Consider the following 25,735-nt stretch of genomic DNA (forward strand, 5'->3'; position numbering starts at 1 on the left):
AAACTCAGGTCATGTGTGTGTGTATATATATATATAAAATACGAAAAGCAATGATTCCAAATCCACCGTATCAATCTGCCTACTCGGAAAACATGGAGTGTGAAATAATGTGTAGCTGTTCTGATTCTGTGATATCAGTTGGCACATTTATAAAATGTTTGTAAACTCTGAATTTCCTCCCTTTTTTGGGTGAAGTTTTCAGCCATTCCTGTTCCACACCACATCGTACCAGGAGCTGACTTGCCTCGCCGGCTCTACCTAACTCTTTACACTGCTCAGCACTGACAGGATCCCGCAAGTACAAGGCTCCTTTTGGATCCCACAAACTCCCCATGTGAGTGAATGGCGTTCTTCTCCCCCAGAGAAGCCAGCCCAGAGTCACATGGGTTTCCTGGAGCTCCTGATTGATTGTTGAGGTCAGTGAACTGGAGCAATTGTCCCCCTGCTCCTCCAGGTCCCGTTAGTCCCCCTGCTCCTCCAGGCTCCGTTAGTCCCCCTGCTCCTCCAGGCCCCGTTAGTCCATCTCCAGCTAGGAGGCCGGCTGTCAATGGACTGTTTTGTTTCTCCAGACAGAAGGCCAGTTAAGTGCATGTGATGGTTTTTGTCCTTCCAGACTGTCAGTTGCTCCAAAGAACAAAGAACAAAGAAATGTACAGCACAGGAACAGGCCCTTCGGCCCTCCAAGCCCGTGCCGACCATGCTGCCCGACTAAACTACAATCTTCTACACTTCCTGGGTCCGTATCCTTCTATTCCCATCCTATTCATATATTTGTCATGATGCCCCTTAAATGTCCCTATCGTCCCTGCTTCCACTACCTCCTCCGGTAGCGAGTTCCAGGCACCCACTACCCTCTGCGTAAAAAACTTGCCTCGTACATCTACTCTAAACCTTGCCCCTCTCACCTTAAACCTATGCCCCCTAGTAATTGAGCTCCAGGTGATCCTCTTGGCTCCAAGTATTTTGGAAGAGAATGAGTCCTCCATGGAGATCTCTGACCTGTAACAGGAGGGTCAAAAGAGCAGGCTGAAGGGTCACTGGCAACCACATGGCACAGAGACCTGTCTCCCAGGACAAAGCCAACAGCCTACCCTTGTCTACATGAAACAGGCTTGCTTTGGGAAAAAATAAATTCACAGCAGACAGAGCAAACATTTACCAGGAAGCATCCAAACATTTTGCTTCTTCTCACGCATGCATTCGCATATACGCACGCACAAACATACACCAATTATTTTTTTTAAATGAAGAAAAAAAAATGGTCAAATGTTCCCATTAGACTTTAAATTCACCATTCGACAATTTCTCCTATGTACCCCCTAGAGATGTCGTGTGTACCCTTGGGGGTACATGCACCAGAGATTGAGACCCCTGAGGGTGTGTGAAAGTAAGCTGTTTTGAAGAGTAGAGTAGCACATAAACACAGTTAAAATGCTTTTGCAGGAGATAATAAATGGCTTTTCTACTTGATAATAAATTGCTCTCTCCAGTTTGTGTGACAGATTCACAATGTTGAGGAATACATTTTGTGAGATTTACCTGTGTCTGTGTTTCTTTTGTCCCCCCTTTGCCCCAAGAACTCCACTTAATGTGGGCTTAACATTAACTATCAGTGAAGTAAGCCTGAAATTGAGGCAGTTAGAGACTACCTTGAAACCAGTTTGTTAGATAGTTGAGCTCCATAGCACGCCATTCATTTTAATTATTATGAGGAAAAATTTGATAAGCTGAAGTTGTTATTCCCTTTGGACAGAGAAGGCTGAGGGGAGATTTAATTGAGGTATATACAAATTGGGGGCCTGGATAGAGCAGATGGGGAGGACTTATTGCTGTTAGTAGAGAGGTCAATAACCAGGGGCATAGCTTTAAAGTAATTGGTAGAAAGATTAGATGGGAGTTTTGAAATGTTTTCATTCAGAATGTAGTCGCGTTCTGGAAGTCAGGCTAAAGGTAGAAACACTCCTCATTTTAAAAAAATATACTTTGATATTCACTTGAAATGCTGTAATCTACAAGACTATGGACCAGGAGCTAGAAAATGGGATTTGACCGGATAGTTCTGTTTCAGCCGATACTGACACAATGGGCAAAATAAATTGTCCCACAAATGATCTATGTTTTTTTTGTTTTTGTAAATACGAATAATTCTGCTGTGTATATTAACTAATGACTATTGCCTAATTCTAATTTTATACCAAATTTAGCACCCCCTCTACCCTCCCCAGAATAAAGAGGTTGCATGTTGTAGCTTCATTTTAGTAGTGGGCAGTGTTAATTGCAATATAACTGAAAATTCAGATTTCCCGTTTTACAGCTGCTCTATTTCAAAATGAGCAAACCGAGCGTGTGAATTGAAACTACCATTGTCAATTGTGTAAAATGTGCTTTGGAGGCTGGCCACTTAACAATAGTCAGAGGCAAAACCATTTTTTCACACGCCTTGTTATTTTCTTCTGTGTTGTTTTCATAAGTTGTCAACATAACGCAACATAAGCATTCCCTGGCATGGCTTGAATCTTAAGTATATGATAATTGTTTCTTCCACTATTACCCAGCACCCTCCATCCTGCTTGCGCACAATGGTTTAAAACTTGCAGATTTCTTATCAAGATCATTTGCAATGTATCTTTAGATAGTTGTATCCTTGGAGACTGTATTTTCGAAGTATTTTTGTAAATACTTTTGTGCGGTACCTGATGGAATAATCTAATGAGATGTTGCACTAGTACAGTCGGTGTTAATTAGGGAAAGGAGCAAAACTCACTGTACATGAATTAGCTCTATTCCACCTCACATTTGCACATGCTGTCCTGTTTTCGCAGATTTCGCAAACGGCAGATGGTTTGGATGCTGACCTCTGGAAGGACGGCTTATTTAAATCCAAGGTCACTAGATATCTCTGTTTTACGAGATCATTTTCGAAGGAGAATGTAAGTTCAAATCAATGACCTCGTGCTTGTGTTTTTTTTTATAGTAATCAGTTTTGGTTTTGAAAAATGGAAGACCCTGTATAATGTATTAGAGTACATTTCAGCAACCAATTTAGGAGCACTTATCGCGAATATAGTGGTTTCAACAAGATGGTAGGATTTCTTGTAATACTTTGTTAAATTCAATTTATCAGAATGAGGGTCAAAATATGAAATCACTGCTCAACTGAATTTGCTTTGCAAGTTGTAGTTCACATACATTTATTGGTGTAGCTTCAAATTTCAGTCGGTAAAATATGCTGCAGAATTCTTTTTATATTATCTTTTGTACATTGAAATGTGGTGTTAAAAGAGGCTTTGTGCTCTTGGCTTGGTACAGCAATTCTACCATAAAAGTCACAGCATGGGTTCTGTGAGATGGATATGAGGATTTTGAATGTCTTTTGTGAACGTACTAGGTTAAATATCGAGGCCTCAAAAAATGCCTATTTGTTGGGGAGTGACTCAAATAGAACATAGAACATACAGTGCAGAAGGAGGCCATTCGGCCCATCGAGTCTACACCGATCCACTTAAGCCCCCACTTCCACCCTATCCCCGTAATCCAATAAACCCCCCACCCAACCCTTTTGGTCACTAAGGGCAATTTATCATGGCCAATCCACCAAAGCTGCACATCTTTGGATTGTGGGAAGAAACCAGAGCACCCGGAGGAAACCCACACAGACACGGGGAGAACGTGCAGACTCTGCACAGACAGTGACCCAGCAGGGAATCGAACCTGGGACCCTGGAGCTGTGAAGCCACAGTGCTGTCCACTTGTGCTACCGTGCTGCCCAAAGTTCTTAAAAATTTAAGAGGGGTAGTAAAGCTTGATTTAACAAGACATATGTACCACTGTGGTAATGTTAAAGATTGTAAAAAACAGTTAATCTAAGTCAAAAAGTTCCCTCTCTTTATTTGCTACTCATCTGAAAGGCTGGACAGTGAGTTTGCTGTCAGGTCATAGCTAATGCTTCACTGGAAAAAAAGGATGATCTTGGCTAGTCCTCCGATTTCTTTTCTCTCTCTTTGTAACATTGTTCTTTTCCCTGGGGAACTGTCTGGCCTCCCATCATGATTCAGATTGGGATCTTGCAGCATTGAGAAATGTGGGAGTAACCCTGCATTGTGTGCCCTAGAGGCAAAAGCATGTTGGAGCTGGTGCAGTGTGTTTCTCCAATGACTGGCTTAACTTCAAACGCAGTACAATAACCCAACTCTCTGCGCAATTAAAAGCTAATAGAACTGGAGTGAATGTCAAAATCTGTCTTTTTGTCTCAATGTTCAACTGCATCTGTTGTTTTCAATAATATCTTCTGAGAAGAGCAGGGATGAGAGCAAGGCAAGTTCTTGGCTGAAGAGCTACAACTCCAACGAAAATCTAATCGTAGATCATAGAATTCATAGAATTTACAGTGCAGAAGGAGGCAATTCGGCCCATCGAGTCTGCACCGGCTCTTAAAAAGAGCATCCTACTGAAGCCCACGTATCTACCCTATCCCCCTTACCCAGTGACCCCTACTTCACATTTTTTGGACACTAAGGGCAATTTGGCATGGCCAATCCACCTAACCCACACATCTTTGGACTGTGGGAGGAAACCGGAGCACCCGGAGGAAACCCACGCAGAGACAGGGAGAACGCGCAGAGGCTGCACAGACAGTGATCCAGCCGGGAATCGAACCTGGGACCCTGGACCTGTGAAGCAACTGTGCTAACCACTGTGCTGCCGTGCTGCCCTGTCATGCGGAACATTCTCCTTTATGTGAAAGAGTAATTATCATTAATTTTTATTGGTGCTTCTAGATCATGCACACCTGTATGAAGCTGAAAAACAAACCCGTTGTTCCAAGTCTCATGTTCATGTGTAAATTGTGGTATGTAGTCCTGTAATCCCTTCCACATGTCTCGCTGTATTTTCAGTTCAATACATAAATAGTTATTAAACGATTTCAATCAAGTTTTAAATATCTAAAATGAAAATTAATCTAGAATAATAATTTGGAGTTTTTGTCTGTCTGACTGTTGGCCGGTGGAATGGAATGGTCAGTTTAAGAGAAGTGCCTGTTGAGTTTATCCGGGGGGCAGTACCTGGGTATATTCAGTAACTGAATGTTACAGTAAAGTTTTACTAATTAGCCAACTGTTCTCCAACAGTACAGAACAAGAGATTTTCAAAACCACCTCACCAGACATAAAACAATCTGCAAGGGGGAGATGACATGGGGATGGAGCGGAGGGGAAGGGAAGAGGAAATGTCATGGGATGGAGGCATGGGAGGAAGAGGGGTGCTATGGAAAGGGGAATGCATGGGAGATATTGAATGACAGATGAGGCTGGGAATTATTGTATTATTTCGTAATTTTTAGTTGCTGACAAGCCCACCACTTGTAGCCCATCCCTAGATGCCTTGAACGGAGTGGTAGGTTTGGAGTTACATGTAGGCAGATGCTTCCCTCGTGAAACAGGTGAGTTTTTGTGACAATCTACAATAGTTTCATGGTCATCATTAGACTTTTTTTAATTCCAGGTTTTTAATTGAGTTCAAATTCCAACATCAGCCATGGTGGGATTCGAATCCAGGTTCCCAGGACATTTCCCTGGGTCCCTAGTGTTACAATCTCAGTTGGTGTGATTTATAGACGGGAAGGTCCCAGAATGGAACCCTGGATCAAAAGACGATCATTTACTTTTTTTTTTTAGCAAATGTGGAGGAACAATTTCACAGGACCACAAATTAGTTTCAACAATAAGAAAAAAAACATTTATTCAACATATAAAGTTGGATTATGATACAATACTCTTTTATTCCCCTCTTTTATCTGAACGAATACACTCAGATTTTAAGATTAACATGGATTACAGAGTACATATTAAGATACAATGGTCTCATTAACACACAATGTCTCTTCAAACACACAAGTTGTCTGTGGTCATAAACACTCTCCACTCTGAACCCAAGAGAATGTCTGTGGATTTTTCCTCAAAATCCCCCTAGGTGATTGGGAGTTTCCAAACTCCATTCTTCCCAAAAACACATGTTAAAATCTTCTTTCACAATAGTGTTTTCCATCATCGGTTTGCATTCTGAAACCAAATGACTCTTTCAAACAAAGCTTCAGTTCCACTTTTAACAAAGAATCCAGCATCTGAGGTTTACAACTTCCCCTTCAGGATTTCTTTGTCTTGACTGTTGTACCAACTCCATTAAATGGGCATCAAACCTTTGATTTACTGCTGAAGTCTGCTTTCCCATTAACTCTGGTTACTGCAGCTGTCTCTTTCACTCACAACACTTTGTCTGCTTTTTCTTGAATTCCCCTGAACAATACCTTGGTCTCAGTTCTCTTATCTTCAGTCTTAAGACATTCTTTCTGTCCCAATTCCCTGGCTATCTGGACTGTATTTGCCTCTTTGTCGCCCCCTTGACCTTTCAGCTTGTCTTCTCCAGTTCGAGTTGAGAGATGTTCACTCCCCTGTGTCCTATCTCCAACTGCAAACAAATTCAGCTGAAACTAAATTTAGAAAGCCTTTTCACCTCCAAAGGCCTCCCAGTTGCTAAGCACAGTCACATGCTTCTGTTAGATTATTTACTTTTCCGGCCGTAACCCCTTCTAAGCACAACAGAAGCAGTTTGAATTGAGCAAACCCCCACACATACAAACGCCTTTCTCCATCATGAATGTAACAATAGGTTTTACATTTTCTTACACGGGAATCTTAATTTAAACCCACTTAAAACTGTACTTATTTCGAATGTTTACCAATACAAATATAAATCCCGTAAAACTATCTGTTTTCCAAATGCTGAATTATTAGTCCAGTGACAATAACATGATGTTGCCACCTCCCCTTGGGTTAAGTGGGTGGGATGGAATGGAGGATTGTGATGATCATGGGAAGAAGTGGTGAGATGAGGATGAAATGAAAGGAGTGGGGTGGTTATATCATGAGAAGGATGGCATTGGATGGGGGTGAGATAGGAAGAAGGGTGGGATGGGGATGATATGAGAGATGAAAGGGGTTGGATGGGTATGGCATGGGAAGGATGGAACAGCATCGGTGGGTTTTTAAATAAATATTGTTGCAGTAAAGATACTAAATTGTTTTCTCTCTGCTAGTTCAAATGTATTTCGAGGCATTCACTTGCAGGTTCAGTATTCATTTGCAGTTAGAGAGTTAAGTTCTTACTGCAAATTTCTTATTTTTTAAAAATGTTTTTATTCAAGATTTTTCCATAATGTTTTACAAAACACTACAATAGAAAATATAATGCAAAGAAGGCAAAACACTGTGCCAACAAAACAACTTAACCCCCTCATCAACTAAGCATTTAATAAACAAAAACAAAGCAAAGTAGGGCATCCGCCCCTTACAAATAAAATTAGACCCCCCCCCCCCCCCGCCCCCCCTACTCCTGGGTGGCTGCTGCTGCTGACCTCCACCTAATGCTCCGCGAGAAAGTCAAGGAACGGTTGCCACCGCCTGGAGAACCCCTGCTCAGACCCTCGCAAGGCAAACTTTATCTTCTCCAACCTGAGAAACCCCGTCATGTCATTGACCCAAGCCTCCACGCTTGGGGGTTTCCCGTCCTTCCACATTAACAAGAGCCTTCTCCGGGCTACCAAGGAGGCAAAGGCCAGGACTCTGGCCTCTTTCGACTCCTGCACTCCCGGATTGTCCGATACCCCAAATATCGCTATCCCCCAGCTCGGTTTCACCCGACTGTCCAAGACCTTGGACATAGCCTTGCAAAGCTCTTCCCGTACCAGCCTCCCCGAACAGGCGCTGGAATGTGGCGACTAGAGGCTTTTCACAGGAACTTTGTTTGAAGTCTACTTGTGACAATAAGTGATTTTCATTTCATTTTCATTTCCAAAAATTCCATAAGTGCCGGGCATGTCCAGAACATATGGACATGGTTTGATGGGCTCCCTGAACACCTCACGCACCTGTCCTCTACCCCAAAAAACCTACTCATTCTCGCCCTTGTCATATGCGTCCGGTGCACCACTTTAAACTGAATCAGGCTAAGCCTGGCGCGAGATGAGGAGGAATTGACCCTGCCCAGGGCGTCAGCCCACAAGCCCTCATCCAGCTCCTCCTCCCACTTGCCCTTCAGTTCTTCCACCAAGGCCTCCTCCGCTTCCCGCAGCTCCTGGTATATGTCTGATACATTGCCATCCCCCACCCATACCCCCGAGACCACCCTGTCCTGTATTGTCCGGGCAGGCAGCAGCGGAAATTCCCCCACCTGTTTTTTCACAAATGCCCAAACCTGCATGTACCTAAAGGTATTCCCGGGGGTAGCCCAAATTTCTCCTCCAGCGCCCTCAGATTGGCAAAAGTCCCATCGATAAACAAATCCCCCATCCTTCTGATTCCCGCCCTGTGCCAGCCTAGGAACCCCATCGTTTATCCTACCTGGAACAAACCTGTGGTTGTTCCGTATCGGGGTCCAAACTGAGGCCCCTACCTTCCCCCTATGCCGTCTCCACTGCCCCCAAATCCTCAGTGTCGTCGCCACCACCGGGCTCGTGGTATACCGCATCAGCGGAAGCGGCAACGGTGCCGTCACCAGTACCCCCAAACTAGTATCTATACAGGACGCCGCCTCCAACTGTTTCCACGCCGCACCCTCTCCCTCCATTCCCCATTTCCGAATCATCGACACATTCGCTGCCCAGTAATAGCTACACAGGTTCGGCAGCGCCAACGCCCCCCCCCCCCCCCCCCCCCCTCGACTGCGCTTCAAAAACAGTCCCAAGTACCAAAAGCTCCTCTCCACCATCTTGAGCGGTAGCTCCCCAACCTCTTTTCCTGGCCCCTCGCATGCACCACAAAAAGCTCGCTTTTTCCCACGTTTAGCTTGTATCCCGAAAAGTCTCCAAAATCCCTAAGAACCTGCATGACCTCCCCCATCCCCTCCACCGGATCCGCACTATACAGAAGCAGATCATCCGCATACAGCGAAACACGGTGCTCTCCCCCCCCCCCCCGAAACAACCCCCTCCAGTTTCTGGACTCCCTCAACGCTATGGCCAGCGGCTCAATCGCCAAGGCAAACAGCAGGGGGGACAAAGGGCACCCCTGCCTCATTCCACGATATAACCTAAAGTACCCTGACCGCAGCCGGTTCGTCGACACACTCGCTACTGGGGCCTGGTACAACAATTTGACCCACCCTATGAATTCCTCCCCAAATCCAAATCTGCCTAACACCTCCCAGAGGTACTCCCATTCCACCCGATCGAAGGCCTTCTCCGCGTCCATTGCTACTACCACTTCTGCGTCCCCACCCTCCGAGGGCATCATGGTCACATTCAGGAGTGTCCGCACATTCGTATTCAGCTGCCTGCCCTTCACAAATCCCATCTGATCCTCATGAATCACTCCCGGGACACAATCCTCAATCCTAGTGGCCAAGATCTTGGCCAACAGCTTGGCATCCACATTAAGGAGTGAAATCGGCCTATTGGAGCCTCATTGCAGCGGGTCCTTATCACGCTTGAGGATAAGCGAGATCAGAGCCTCCGACATCGTCGGGGGAAGGATGATACCCTTTTCCTTAGCCTCGTTAAAAGTTCTCAACAACAGCGGGCCCAACACCTCCGAGAATTTCCTATAGAACACTACGGGGAACCAATCCGGCCCCGGGGCCTTGCGCGCCTGCATACTCCCCAACCCCTTAACTAGCTCCTCCATCCCAATCGGGGCACCCAGTCCCTCTATCCGCCCTTCCTCCACCTTTGGGAACATCAGTTGGTCCAGGAACTGCCTCATCCCCTCCCCACCCTCTGGGGGTTCTGACTTCATACAGTTTACCATAGAAGTCCTTAAAGACCTTGTTTATTTTAGCTGGACTCCGCACCGTGTTCCCCCCCCCATCTCTAATTCCCCCAATCTCCCTAGCCGCCTCCCTCTTCCGCAGCTGATGCGCCAGCATCCGACTTGCCTTCTACCCATACTCATGCACTGCTCCCTGTACCTTCCTCAACTGGGCCTCAGCCCTCCCCGTGGTTAGCAAGTCAAACTCCGTTTGGAGGCTCTGGCGCTCCTTCAGCAGCCCCTCCTCGGGTGATTCCGCATACCTCCTATCTACCCTCAGTATCTCCCCCACCAATCTCTCCCTCTCCGTCCTCTCCCTCTTTTCCCTGTGGGCCCTGATTGCGATTAACTCCCCCCTGAACATTGCCTTCAGCGCACACTCACAGACCACACTCATCGACACCTCCCCATTATCTCCCACATATCTTTGGATGCACCTCCGGACTCGCCCAGAGACCACCTCGTCCGCCAGCAGTCCCACGTCCATTCGCCACAGCGGGCGTGGGCCTCTCTCCTCCCCCATCCAGTGCGGGGCATGGTCCGAGATCGCAATGGCCGAATACTCCGTCCCCTCCACCCTCGAGATCAGCGCCCTGCTTAGCACGAAAAAATCTATCCGCGAGTAAGCCTTGTGTACATGGGAGAAGAAGGAAAACTCCCTCGCCCTTGGTCTGGCAAATCTCCACAGATCCACTCCCCCCATCTGATCCATGAACCCCCTCAGGATCTTGGCCGCTGCCGGCCGCTTACCCGACCTCGACCTAGACCGGTCCAGAGTTGGGTCCAGGACCGTATTAAAGTCCCCCCCCCATTACCAAACTACCTGACTCCAGATCCGGAATCCGACTCAGCATCCGCTTCATGAACCCCGCATCGTCCCAGTTCGGTGCATACACATTCACAAGCACCACCCGGGCCCCCTGCAGCCTGCCACTTACCATAACATAACGCCCCCCCCTTGTCCGCCACAATACCCACCGCCTCAAATGCCACCCGCCTATTCACCAAGATTGTAATCCCCTGTTCTTCGCATCCAGCCCCGAGTGAAAAACCTGCCCCACCCATCCCTTCCTCAGCCTGGTTTGATCCGCAATCTTCAGGTGTGTTTCCTGTAGCATGGCTACGTCTGTCTGCCTTCAGCCCCTTTAGTGCGAGAACACCCGGGCCCTCTTGACCGGCCCATTCAGGCATCTCACGTTCCATGTGATCAGCCGGATCGGGCCCCCACCCGGCCAACTAGCCATCTTTTTTAGGCCAGCCACGTGCCAGCGCCACCCCCACCCTCCAGTCCCCCAGACGGAGTCTCCACGCCCCGACTCTCCCTTGTACCATCGATTTCCCCCTCAATCAGCACAGCAGCAACCCAGTCCCGTTCTCCCCCCCCCCCCCCCCCCCCCCCCCCAACCCCACCCTCCCCCGACCAAGCAACTGTGCGCCCCATCCAGCTCCAGGGGCCTCGGGAAGGCCCCGGCGCCCATCAGTGTACTCAGCTTCGTGGCAACATACGCCCAAGCATCCGACCCCTCCACGCCTTCAGGGAGACCCAGAATCCGCAGGTTCTGCCTCGACCTTTCTCCAGGTCCTCCAGCTTCTCCTGCCATTTTTTGTGCAGCGCCTCGTGCACTTCCACTCTGACTGCCAGGCCCAGAATCTCGTCCTCGTTCTCAGAGGCCTTCTGCTGCACCTCCTTAATCGCCATCCCCTGCATCTTCTGGGTCTCCACCAACCTTTCGATCGACGCCTTCATAGGGGCAAAGCAGCTTTTCAAAAACTCCTGCTGCTCCCGAGACCACTGGGCCCACGCCGCCGCCATCTTGTTTTTTCGCGCCAGTTCTCCTCTCTTCTCTAAAGAACACTTTTTGACCGCCCCCCTCCTGGTCCACTCCATACAGTGCTGGGGGACCCTCACTATTTCCTTCCCACACCGGGAATCGTCGTCCAAATGCCGCTGGAGCTCCTTAAAAGGGCCCAAAAGTCCATTATCGGCGGGAGCTGCCGACCGTGCGACCTACCAAGGCATAGCCGCAACCGGAAGTCCTTATTGCAAATTTCCATCAGTTGTATGCTCATTACCATTGCCTGTTAAACATTTACTGTGTAAGTGATTATGAAGATGTAGGTGCTTCAAATTTTCAGCTGAGTTTCTGACCCTTAATCATCCACAAACTGGCTGCTTTCACTCGTCGAATATTGCCTGTCTCTGCCATTACTTGTGCTCATTTGCTGCTGGAACATTTCTCCGTATCCTCAGGCCTGACTATTCCAGTATTCTCAGGATTCACCTGAGGAAGGAGCAGTGCTCCGAAAGCTAGTGTTTGAAACAAACCTGTTGGACTTTAACCTGGTGTTGTAAGACTTCTTACTGTGCTCACCTCAGTCCAACGCCGGCATCTCCACATCAGTATTCTCTTAGTTGGCATCTTATTCTTCATCTTCTCTAAACATCAGGCCATTGAATACTCTGCTCTCTATATCCTGTTCTTTGCCTAGTTCTGCTCACCCACCGCCCACAGTGGCTCCTGGATTTCCCAAAACCACCTCCCAATTTAAAATTCTCCTCCCCGGCGTAAATCTATTCTTTGACTCACCTATCCCTATCTCTGCAGACTCCTTCAGCCATGCAAACCTCTTCCCACCTCCCAAACCCAAAAACCATTCAGTTCCATCCTTCTCCCGCACTACCTTCAGCTAACTAAGCTCTACACTCTCAAATTCCCCCAACCGCCCCCGTCTCCTCCCCTCCTTCCCTTCCTGTAAAACCTTTTTAAAATCCACCACTTCTTCCAAAGTTTTGTTCGCTTACCATAATGTCTGCGAAGCAGCTTGGACTTGTTTTTAAAAAGGCTATTTAACTTCAAATGTTGTCGAAGAAGGACATCAATTTCATGTTCATCAAACTCCTCAATAGTTGTGCTTTTTATGAACTTGTAATCTGCTCAACCAGATAGTAATTCTAGTAAGTTTGTGTTAGAAATTAGTGTTTGAAGGTTGACATGCGGGAATGCTTTTATTTAATTTAGGGTAGCATTCCTACCGTAGTCACCAGCGTAACTGACTTGGAGTGAGAATTCTTTTTTGATTCAGTGAGGTTTTACCTAAATTTCCCTGAAGGTATAATGAGGCCACACATCTGTTTAAATGAAACCTTGAACAAACTGAGCAGCAAAAATGCCAGACCTGGTACCGGACTGGGGTGCGTTGACTGTTCAACAGTTGTTAGTGGTATGACCATTACTGGACCTTTTTGATGGCTTTGTCCTTTTTACAGGTAGTCATTTCTGAACGTTCAAGTATTTCTATTATCAGTGGAACCTCCTCAACAGCATACCTCTCCAACACCATTTAAAAGTGTTTTAATATTGTTTTTGTATTTACATTGGCTCACATATTTTTGATTAACTTCTTACTTTAGTCAGAACCACACAAATGCTTACGTTTTGCTGGTTTTCTGATTAAAGTGCAATTAATACTTTGTTCAGGCTTGATAAGCCAATATCCAAATTGCACCACAGTGCAAAGCCTGCAGTAGCAAAGAATAATAGTACAGGAATGCAAAATCAGATCATTCTTTATCATTTGTGTAATAATAGTAGGTTACATATCTGTTGGATACAAAAAAATGGTTCAGGGTGGAATAAAGAAGTTGGGTCTTGGCCAGGAGAGGAAAAAATCTTAAGTTGCTGGAGCAAAAATGTGAATGAAGAAACTTCATAAGATGGCCTTTTTTAAAGCAGGCAAGGCGATGGCAAGGTGTGGAGGGATTTACAAAAATCTTGACTGAAAGAATGACTGTCAATATTAGAGCAGACACTAGAAATAGCAGTTGTGTGCAGCTTCAAGAGTTCACTGACATATCATGACACATGACCTTGGAGGGTGTTTGAAAGCAAGGACAATGTGCCAAAGCACACAAAGCTGATGGAACCTGGCAGGGGCAGCGAGTAATGAGAGTGAGGATGTAGGCCATGGCGTTCTGCATGGAGGATGGAAAGCATTGAAGAGTGGAAAAACTGATAAAGATGTGGATTAGCATTTTGGCAACCAGGTTGCAGCAGTCCTTGATTTAACCGTTACTTTTCCAAATGCTCAAGTTAGCAATTCTTAAGGGCAGAGTTTTAAAGCCACTGGATTGCCGACAGGGCTCAACTGGTTTCAGTTAGCTACTCACTCGCCCATTGGCTGTCATCCTGTGGAAAATTGGCTGTCATCCTGTGGAAAGTTAGGTGGCTCTTGGACTTGTGTAGATGTGGGTAACAGGATCTGGTGGGGGTTGTACTGGAAATGTGGGACAGGGAAAACCTCAGCATTCCTGTGGGATCTGAGCAAGGAGTGGCCGTAGAATGGAAAGTTTTAAAAAAAAACTTGCAGTATTAACTTCCAGATCCTCTTCACGGCTCGCTGCTCAGGCTGAAAATTAAAATCACTGTCTGGGCCCGATTTGTGTTATGGAAATCTGATTAGCTTATGTGAATTAGCAGACTGCTCACTTGTGTGGGTGCCTAGCTGCCTGTCTCTAAGCATCTGTTAAAGTCTGAAGTGGTGTCTTTATAGCAGTTATGTAATCTGGGGCATTTTAACTGTCCACTTGCCTGGGTTCCATTGAGCAGTCGGTTTGAAATTCCATTCCATCCCTGACCTCCATCCCCAAGAATTTTCACACAACTGGTGTTAATTTATCCTGTACTACATGGCTCGAGCTTCTCTTCCGTGACCGTCGTCTAATTGCTGCTGAAACCTTGATCGACGCCAGGTACCTTGGGACTCGAATTTTTATCCATCCGTTCCACCTTCAGCTGACGTAAAATTTGGCTGTCTGTATCCCAACCCTGCTCCCACATCACCCCTGTACTTGCTGATCTGCATTAGCTCCAATCCCTCCTGCCCTCTCCGGCCCCACCACTCTCCCTAATATGTACTTTGCAACTAAACCTTTGGTCAACCTCTGACATAAGATTTGCTCACATGTACGCTTCTGACATAAGCAAGGAAGAAAAGAAATGTTGTGCTTATGGAGGACCCTTAATGGTAAGCTAGTTGAAGAAAAAAATCTAACAAAGATGTACTGAATGCGGCTGGAAGAACGAGAGTTCTTGAGTAACATCAAATGCAGATAAATGGAGTTTCTTTGGACATGCTTTCCATGAAGAAGCGTTAGATTAATGGGAGCATTAAACGCTTGTTAAACCAGAATTTCAACAATGCTCACCCACTGTTGCAATGGTTGCAAAGTCTGGAAGATCATGGTTGCCTATGCCACTTGGACAACAATACTGGTGATGTCCATCACATCATTTGATTGCCCTTGAGTTACCATATTTTATATAAGTCCTGAGTTGGCCTTCTCCCACCATATCTGTGAAGGCTCCTCCAGCTGATTGGGCCTTTCCCGCTCTTTGCACCACCAACTAAAGCCTTCTATGACATCAGCCTTGCTTTTAAGAACATTCTCCACTTCTCCAATGTTTTTTTTAAAAAGCTTCTCAATCCCATCTCTTTGGCTAATTTACCTGGTAGAACTTGTAGAATTGGTTGCACCTGCAGAAATATTTGAACCATCGTGCGCCTGGTGGATGTTGATGTTATATAAAGGTAAGAAGTTTAAAAGAAAGCAACAATAGTATGAATCTAAAAAGGAAAATTATAGAGGGAATGGAAAGACATTTCCATTGAACCATATTTGTGTAAATGTTCATGTTCTTACCCAGTTGCGAGAAGTGTGAATCGCTACTAACCCAGGTGACAGGCTTATTACTGCACATTTGTTTATGACAGGAACCACACTGTTTTCTCATTGGTTTTGTTCGGGAAACTTTTATGGAACGTCCAATTGATTTTCTAGTGTTTGCTTGGTAGATGGAGGTTTATTTGTTTCTGTGTCAGAGAAATAATGGAATGTTATGACACAGGCTATCCAGAACATTGTAGCATGCACCTTATTTTTTTTCTCCCTCTCTTGTGGCTTTTAAAGAGCCATTTAGGGAATGTGCTTGTGGATATGAAGCTGATCGATTTAAAGGATACTTTACCGGTGGGCTTTATTCCTATTCAGGAAACCGTGGATACACGTAAGTTATGGGTTTTACGTGCTGCAGACATGGTTAAGCAGTATTGGATTTTATCAGATAAAGGCATGTAGCTTTCAAGTTTTGAATTAGGAAAAGTTCATCCCTTATTTCACGGTTGTTAAAGCACAACAGTAGTTGTAAATTATGTTTTCTCACACCCGGAATTAAACCACTCCTCTCCGACTCTGGTACAGTGTCTTGCTCAGAGCAGATTAAGTTGCAAATTAAGTTCTTCACAAAAATATACATGTAGTAAAAAAGAAAGTCAGTCCTGCCTGCTATATGGTTGGAGTCACTTTGACAAGAATAACAGAAGTATAAAAACCTCAGGTGAGAAATAGTTACACTCTTCCTTAATTGGTGCAATCGTTGCCCTATTTCATAACCTATAATGCATTGTGTAACAAATTTGAGTGCTTGTGTTATTTATTTTTGGGGTATACAATTATGTACATATATCGGGGTAAGCGTGAAACAACTGCCGTTTCTATTTTTCAAGCCATGGTATGAATCACGCTTAAAAGCAATTTTGATAATAGGCACCTAGTTGTACGTTATCTTTTAAATAGAAGAGCCAGCTTTCAGGAAGAGACGGATGTGTATCAAATTCATTCCTCGTGACTCAACTGAAGCTGCCATTTGTGATGTAAAAATTCTTGGCAAATCTAAGCAAGCTCCTCCTCAGTATACCTTCATTGGGTAAGTCATCTTAATTTTTTTAATTTTTAAAAATAATTTTTATTAAGGTTTTCACAGACTATCAATAACAAAATGAAAAAGCAACCCAACAGGGTTAAATACAAAACAGTCAAAAAACAACCCTCCATATCCCCCTCCCCCTGTACGAAAATAATAAATTAATACCCCAACTTAACACAGAGCCAACATAGCAAATATATACACCCCCTCAGATCCCCCAGAGTAAATAAACATAAATAAAGTATTACCCCCCCCCCCCCCCCCCATTGACCAATATCTACCGTTCTGCCAGGAAGTCTAAGAATGGTTGCCAACGCCTGAAGAACCCTTGTACCTACCCCCTCGAGGCGAATTTCACCCTCTCCAACTTAATAAACCCCGCCATATCGTTGATCCAGGATTCCACGCTTGGGGGCCTCGCATCCTTCCACTGAAGAAGAATCCTCCGCCGGGAAGTGATCTTAATTTGATAATCATACATTCAAAAATATGTAAGTGTGGTCTCGTTAAAATCATTGTGCTGCTTTACGGCAATTTTAATTTTCTCCATTTCAGTACTGTAAAATGTGACAGATTGCATTTATCAAGATTGTACTGTGTGTGGATGCATGATGGATGCATGATAGATGTATTGGAGCTGAAAATGAATGAAAGCGAAATACCGCAGATGTTGGAAATCTGAAGTAGAAACCGAGAATGCTGGAAACACTCAGCAGTTCTGGCAACATCTGTGGAGAGAGAAACCGTTAACGTGTTAGGCCTGTGACCTTTAACAAAATGTTTCAACAGGGAGGGCTCTGATGGAAGGTCACAGACCTGAAATGTTAAATCTGTTTCCCTCTTTTTATATAGGCCTGCTGAACATTCCCAGCATCTTTTTCTAATTCATTTTCAGATCCATTATTAATGACAGTAGAATTTCTATTATCTGGCACTCTACTAGTTGAATTCTCTATTAACCGGAATTCTGGGGTTGGGTCCGTTTTTTGATTTGAGATGTGAAACTCGCCAGTAATAGTTATTGGCAGCCTGTCCTTGCTCGCGTCTGGGCCCTTCACTGCTCCGCAGAACCGTCCCCTCGAACGCGCCACTCACACTATTCGTGCACTCGCTCACCCTCACAAGACTTCAACACTCAACGTGATCATCCTGGGGCGCACTCATTGGATGAACATGCAGAAGTTACCTTGTATCTCAGTTAACCGGCTTTGATGAACCGACATCTCCCATTCCCAGATTGTGCCAGAAAACAGATTTTCCTCTTCTTTGTGTGCCTTGCAAGTTATTTTATTAAAATTTAATTTCCATGCATCATTTGTTCTCTGTTTGTGTTCTCTCTCTGATTTATGTAATCTGCATTTTAAATAGTTCAATGCTTTGTTTAATTTTGATTCTTTTATTTGTTGCTTTTGTATTTTGGCAAGAGCTAGTGCATGATCAGTTTAAGAACCTGACAAATGTATTGCCAAAGGTTTTGTTGATTACATTATAGCTTTATAAAGATTAGGGAATGGTTACTGCAAAAAAAGGAGCATGTAGTGTATGTACGGTTTGAGCACGGATTTGCTTACACACAAAGTAATAAAGTGACATTCCTATTAACTGGAGTCCAGTCCTGTTAACTGGAGTCCAGTAATCTTGCAGAAAGAAGTGTTTTTTTAATTAAGTCCTTTACAGAGAAAAGATTAGGATAATTTAACTCTTGCAAAGTCTAATCTCTCGAAAGCCCATGAGATGGAAGGAGTTATCTCTGAGCAGTCGCTGAATCATTTATCTTATCCCTATACAGGGGGGGGCAGCCAAATCTGAATTGTGGGCATAGTGACCAAGCCTAAGGATAGCTTCAAACAACGTTATAATGATTATCAAAACACCATAACATATGAAGCAATCCTAACCCAAGAATGTATGGGAATATTTTTCATCGTGACTAGTCAACCATTCTATATTATAGAACTCCTACAGTGCAGAAGTAAGCACTCTACCCAGGTCCACTACCCCACCTTGTCCCTGTAACCTAACCTGCACATCCCTGGACACTTAAGGGGCAATTTAGTATGGCCAATCCACCTAACCGCATCTTTGGCCTGGGGCACTCGAAGGAAACCCACACGTAAATGGGGAGAACGTGCAAACACCCCACAGACAGTTACCCAAGGCCAGAATTGAATCCGGGTCCCTGGTGCTGAGGCAGCAGTGCTAAGCCTCACTGTCCTGTTGTATTTGATATGGGTAGTGCACAGAAATCTCCATTTGTTCAATAAATGTGTTGAGGAGTCGGATATCCATACTGTCTGAGTGGCCTTTGAGCCTCAGTTTATAATCCCACACCCATTTGCATTCTCATTTGATTGTGCATGCGAGCTGGAATTAGGACTAGTCTGAGTGGAAAGTGGAGCTCCTCTGCAGGTTTGCAACAAGGTGGAGTGAAATGTTGTCCAATGCAATTGTACCAATTAATGTAAATTAAAAAAAAAAAAAAAAAACTTTCCCAATCACAAATCAAGAAAACAATTTCATCCCTTCCCCTGCCCTCCTATCATTGTGCCTATTAAAGGGTGTATAACATTTCATGATGCAATTAAATTTAGAAAATAAATTTCAGTTCCTTTACTTTTAATTTTTGAAATGTGAGCTGTGTAGGCACAGCCATTTTACAAAATTGTCCATCCCTATGAATTAGAAAATCAGTTTAAAAACAGCAGATATTTTGGCCCTTTAACTTTAAACACTCTGAAGCAAATCTGTTGTACAATCAATCTACATCTCCAGATCATTGTCTCACTGATTGAAAGCAGTAGCATTCCCCCTTTTGATTTGAACCCTGAACGATGTCAGGTCGGGATAAAACCGGAGGCGAAGGTGCACGCCAAGGCCCGCTCCTCCCAGGCCGGCTGTATCCACTGGTTGCTGCGCAAGGGCCACTACGCCGAGCAAGTGGGCGCCGGTCGCCGGTCTACCTGGCCGCTGTGCTGGAGTACCTGACCGTCGAGATCCTTGAGCTGGCCGGCAGCGCGGCCCTGGACAACAAGAAGACCCGCTTCATCCACCGCCAGCTACAGCTCGCCATCCGCAACGATGAGGAGCTTAACAAGCTGCTGGGCGGGGTGACCATCGCCCAGGGCGGCGTCCAGCCTAATATCCAGGCCGTGCTGCTACCCGAGAAGGCTGGGCACCCCAGCAGGGTTTATGCCTGAGGGGGGGGGGGGGGGGGATTCACACATTCTAGTACCACTGAGATGATTAAATGATCATAATCACCTTAATCACCGACTCCTTGGCATTGATCAGAAATCTAAAAATATCAATTATTTATGTGATAGTGTCCTGTGTACATCTCAAAAACCTCATACGATCTAAAGCAGCCAGTTTCTCTGTGTGACTGTAAATAAATGTCTGGTTTTCACAATATGATAGGTTAATTAACCTGCATTCCAATTTAATTCAGGCCAATGTTTTATTAATTAAACTCGACATAGAACCGATTTGAAAAAAAATAGCAAGTTCTTACAAAAAATCCCAATAAATTAGGCATCCTTTCATCTCCTTTCTTCAGATGCCTTTCCAAATGTCTGTAATATAACAATAAAAAGTTAGGCTTTGTTTAATGGTGAAAGGCTTTCCAACACCCTGACTTGAAAAGGAGGAGGAAGGAGGAACTGCAGCCGATGCCACAAAAATATTCACATGGAATTTTTAATGATACCATACACTGAAATCTTGCTGCTTTTAATAGTCAAAAAGGGACAGAATCTTTTTCTTCTTTATTCAGTTATAGACAAATTTAGCACTTTTCTCTCTCGGCTGATATTTGTTTCCCAACTTCATTTAGAAATTATAATCAAAATATACTGGCTGCCCTACTCAGTCCTGTGTGAAATGGAGCAATGTTTTCAGACTGCAAATTTTGCTCGCCTTCTGGTGCCCATTGAAGGTGTTTGAGACACAATCCAATTGCTTTCATGGAACAAAAAAACCCAAAATAAATTATCCTGTCTTGCAAAATCTTACTTCTGTTGAAGGCACCTTTTGGCCCATTTGACCATCTGGGCTGATTTGCATTTTGGCAAGATCTAATGGGAGTGTTTGTCTTAGTTATTTGTCTGGCCCTGGAGGATGATAGTTAGCTTGCTTGTAGCACAGTCTGAAGACATGGTGCCCAGTCGATCTGGCTTTCCACTCTCACTGGCTGGGGGGCAATGTTTTGAATAGGCTCGAACTATAACCATCCCGAAGGGCTGTCTCTTCCTTTCAACCTCTGCTAGAATTCACTGGATTTTCGCGAAAAGAATCCCGAGTGAGATCCTTAAACATGCAATTCAATTCTGTCACAAATTATTCTCGCCATAGGGCAGCACGGTGATGCAGTGGTAGCACTGCAGTCTCATGGCGCCGAGGTCCCAGGTTTGATCCCGGCTCTGGGTCACTGTCCGTGTGGAGTTTGCACGTTCTCCCTGTGTTTGCGTGGGTTTTGTCCCCACAGCCCAAAGATGTGCAAGGTAGGTGGATTGGCCACGCTAAATTGCCCCTTAATTGGAAAAAATTAATTGGGCAGTCTAAATTTAAAAAAAAATAAAAAAAATTAGTCTTGCCATTAATGTTCTCTTTTTTTTGCAGAATACTTTCTCTTGAATTTAGGAAGTTAGGAGATAAGTTTAAAAAGTAGGACCTCAAAGGTAGTAATCTCAGGATTGCTACCAGTGCCACAAGACAGTAAGAGTAGAAATTCAAGAATAGTCAGAATGAATACGTGGCTTGAGAGATGGTGCAGGAGGGAGGGGTTCAGATTTTTGGGACATTGGAACCGGTTCTGGGGGTGGTGGGTCCATTACAAATCTGATGGTCTACACTTGGGCAGGACTGGAACCAATGTCCTAGGGGGTGCTTTTGCTAACACTGTTGGGGAGGTTTTAAACTAATGTGGCAGGTGGATGGGAACCAGATTAGGAAGTTAGAGGTCAGGAAAGAGGCAGCAACTAAAGCCAGTAAGGTACTAGGTAATAAACTCAATGTGACTAAGGGGAAGAGTAGACAGGGAAGAGATGATGAATGCAAAGGGACAGGTGGTCTGAGGTGCATTTGTTTCAATGCGAGAAGTGTAACAGGTAAGGCAGATGAATTTAGGGTTTGGATTAGTACCTGGGAACATGATGTTATTGGTATTACTGAGACTTGGTTGAGGGAAGGGCAACTAATAGCCCAGGGTATAGATGCTTCAGGAGGGATAGAGAGGGAGGTAAAAGGGGTGGAGGAGTTGGATTACTGGTCAGAGATGATATCACAGCTATGATTAAGGAGGGCACGATGGAGGATTCGAGCACTGAGGCACTATGGGTAGAGCTAAGAAATACGAAGGGTGCAGTAACATTGTTGGGACTTTACTACAGGCCTCGCAAAAGCGAGCGTGAAGTAGAGGTACAAATATGTGGACAGATTATAGAAAAATGTAGGAGCAATAGGGTGGTCGTGATGGGAGATTTTAACTTCCCCAACATTGAATGGGACTCATGTAGTGTTGGAGGCGTAGATGGAGCAGAATTTGTAAGGAGCACCAGGAGAGTTTTTTAGAGCAGTATGTAAATAGTCCAACTCGGGAAGGGGCCATACTGGATCTGGTATTGGGGAATGATCCCGGCCAGGTGGTTGAAGTTTCAGTCGGTGATTACTTTGGGAATAGCGATCACAATTCCGTAAGTTTTAGAATACTCATGGACAAAGACGAGAGTGGTCCTAAAGGAAGAGTGTTAAATTGGGGAAAGGCCAAGTATAACAAATTCGGCAGGAGCTAGGGAATGTGGATTGGGCGCAGCTGTTTAAGGGTAAATCCACATTTGAAATGTGGGAATTTTTTAAGGAAAGGTTGATTACAGTGCAGGACAGACATGTCCCTGTGAAAATGAGGGATAGAAATGGCAAGATTTGGGAACCATGGATGACGGATGGAATTGTGAGACTAGCTAAGATGAAAAAGGAAGCATACATAAGATCTAGGCGACTTAAAACTGATGAAGCTTTGTAGGAATATCGGGAAAGTAGGACAAATCTCAAACGCGCAATAAAGAGGGCTAAAAGGGGTCATGAAATATCTTTGGCTAACAGGGATAAGGAAAATCCCAAAGCCTTTTATTCGTATATAAGGAGCAAGAGGGTAACTAGAGAAAGGATTGGCCCACTCAAAGACAAAAGAGGGAATTTATGCGTGGAGTCAAGAGGAAATGGGTGAGATTCTTAATGAGTACTTTGCATCGGTATTCACCAAGGCGAGGGACATGACGGATGTTGAGGCTAGGGATGGATGTTTAAATACTCTAGGTCAAGTCGGCATAAGGAAGGGGGAGGTTTTGGGTATTCTAAAAGGCATTAAGGTGGACAAGCCCCCAGGTCCGGATGGGATCTATCCCAGGTTACTGAGGGAAGCGGACGAAATAGCTGGGGCCTTAACAGATATCTTTGCAGCATCCTTGAGCACGGGTGAAGTCCCGGAGGACTGAAGAATTGCTAATGTTGTCCCTTTGTTTAAGAAGGGTAGCAGGGATAATCCAGGGAATTATAGACCTGTGAGCTTGACATCAGTGGTCGGCAAACTGTTGGAGAAGATACTGAGGGATAGGATCTATTCACATTTGGAAGAAAATAGACTTATCAGTGATGGGCAGCATGGTTTTGTGCAGGGAAGGTCGACCTAATAGAATTCTTTGAGGAAGTGACAAAGTTAATTGATGAGGGAAGGGCTGTAGATGTCATCTACATGGACTTCAGTAAGGCGTTTGATAAAGTTTCCCATGGCAGGTTGATGGAAAAAGTGAAGTCGTATGGGGTTCAGGGTGTACTAGCTAGATGGATAAAGAACTGGCTGGGCAACAGGAGACAGAGAGTAGTGGTGGAAGGGAGTGTCTCAAAATGGAGAAAGGTGACAAGTGGTGTTCCACAGGGATCCGTGCTCGGAGACTGTTGTTTGTGATATACATAAATGATCCGGACGAAGGTATAGGTGGTCTGATTAGCAAGTTTGCAGATGATACTAAGATTGGTGGAGTTGCAGATAGCGAGGAGGACTGTCAGAGAATACAGCAGCATGTAGATAGATTGGAGAGTTGGGCAGAGAAATGGCAGATGGAGTTCAATCCAGGCAAATGCGAGGTGATGCAGTTTGGAAGATCTAATTCAAGAGTCATATCTAATTCAAGAGTCTATACGGTCAATGGAAGAGTCCTAGGGAAAATTGATGTACAGAGAGATCTGGGAGTTCAGGTCCATTGTACCCTGAAGGTGGCAACGCAGGTCGATAGAGTGGTCAAGAAGGCATACAGCATGCTTGCCTTCATCGGACGGGGTATTGAGTACAAGAGTCGGCAGGTCATGTTACAGTTGTATAAGACTTTGGTTAGGCCACATTTGGAATACTGCGTGCAGTTCTGGTTGCCACATTACCAGAAGGATGTGGATGCTTTAGAGAGGGTGCAGAGGAGGTTCACCAGGATGTTGCCTGGTATGGAGGGTGCTAGCTATGACGAAAGGTTGAGTAGATTAGGATTGTTTTCGTTGGAAAGACGGAGGTTGAGGGGGGACCTGATTGAGGTCTACAAATTTATGCGAGGTTTGGACAGGGTGGATAGCAACAAGCTTTTTCCAAGAGTGGGGGTGTCGATTACAAGGGGTCACGATTTCAAGGTGAGAGGGGGAAAGTTTAAGGGAGATGTGCGTGGAAAGCTTTTTACGCAGAGGGTGGTGGGTGCCTGGAACGCTTTGCCAGCGGAGGTGGTAGAGGCAGGCACGATAGCGTCATTTAAGATGTATCTGGACAGATATATGAACGGGCGGGGAACAGAGAGGAAGTAGATCCTTGGAAAACCGAAGAGAGCTTTAGATAAAGGATCTGGATCGGCGCAGGCTGGGAGGGCCGAAGGGCCTGTTCCTGTGCTATAATTTTCTTTGTTCTTTGTTGTTCCCCCCCCCCCCCCCCCCCCCTCCCCATTTATACTGTGACACAAGTTAAATCGGCCGCCCACTGGCTAAATACTGTCAGCTTTCCCTGTGCCTACTTTATTCAAGTTAATCAATTAGTCTCAACAGATAGTGATGAGACTAGGATAGGGGAAGAGATGTTGGAGAAGCTGCAAGCCAGGTGAGCACAAGAAAATTGAAGAGTGGAGTAAGATAATTAAAAATTAAAATACCAATGTATTACAAGATCCAAAACAGTTTCTTTAGTGATAGGAAATTGTAAAAGTCAGTAATTACTTGTTTTTGTTTTTTGCAAAATTATAATTTTTTCTGTTTTTTGAAGAAAGAATGTTAGCACTGAATCAATAAACTTATGGTGCTCATGGAATTGAAACAAAGGATTAGTTGTAATTGTTTCTCTTTGCACTATATTTTGCAAGACTATATTGCTAAAGAAGATGAATGCCTATTATAATTAAAACCACTGAAATAAAAAAAATCTTTGATTTCTTTATTCCAAATTGCCGTTAAAAGCTTGCAAGATTAATAGAAGCCTTCTGGAGGTTATTGGTATTAATACTTAACTGAATTTAGAACACACTTTGAACAACAATATGTGTTGACTATCAGTGATGTATTTTTATGTTCCTCGAATTTCAGCATCAGTGCTCTAAGAATTCTAGTTTCCTGGACTGATGGGGTGGGATTGTGCACAAATCCGAGTTTTGGTGGGGTTGTGAAGTTGGGTCAAGAACAGATTTTCCTGCAGCACGGTGACATTGTGTCTGCTGTGGCTCAGTTGGCAACGCTGTCGCCTCGAGTCAGAAGGTTATGAGTTCAAGTCCCACAATGCTGTGCTGATGCTCCAGTACTGCACTGTTGGGAGACATCGGCTTCCAGATATGACCTGAAATTGTCTGCCCACTTAGGTGGACATGGAAGATCCCATGCTGCTATTACGATGAAACGCACGGGGGTATCGCCCCAGTGTCGAGGCTAACATTTACCCCTCAATTCACATCACATCATTAAAAAAGATTATAAGGTTGCTGACATATTGGTATTTGTGGGAGTTTGCTGTGTGCAAATTGGCTGTCGTGTGTTCTACCCACTGCATTCAAAGAACAAAGAACAATACAGCACAAAAACAGGCCTTTCGGCCCTCCACGCCTGTAATGGTCATGATACTAACCTTTGCCAAAAACCCGTAGCACTTCCTTGTGCTGT

The 25,735-nt window shown here is 44.7% G+C and overlaps 1 protein-coding gene and 1 pseudogene across 1 annotated transcript in view; both read left to right on the forward strand.

The window, feature by feature from the left end:
- The first annotated feature begins 1,325 nt into the window (after positions 1 to 1,325).
- Positions 1,326 to 25,735, forward strand: part of LOC140398859 (multivesicular body subunit 12B-like) — a 181,587-nt gene continuing 157,177 nt past the window's right edge. Inside the window, exons 1-4 of the mRNA XM_072487800.1 lie at positions 1,326 to 1,377; positions 2,746 to 2,930; positions 15,769 to 15,865; positions 16,435 to 16,564. Of these exons, the coding sequence (XP_072343901.1) occupies positions 1,326 to 1,377; positions 2,746 to 2,930; positions 15,769 to 15,865; positions 16,435 to 16,564 (464 nt within the window). The remainder of the gene's footprint in view (positions 1,378 to 2,745; positions 2,931 to 15,768; positions 15,866 to 16,434; positions 16,565 to 25,735) is intronic.
- LOC140399392 (histone H2AX-like) lies at positions 19,396 to 19,761 on the forward strand (annotated as a pseudogene).

This window comes from Scyliorhinus torazame, chromosome 22 (genome assembly GCF_047496885.1).
Source record: "Scyliorhinus torazame isolate Kashiwa2021f chromosome 22, sScyTor2.1, whole genome shotgun sequence".
NCBI classification, from domain to species: domain Eukaryota; kingdom Metazoa; phylum Chordata; class Chondrichthyes; order Carcharhiniformes; family Scyliorhinidae; genus Scyliorhinus; species Scyliorhinus torazame.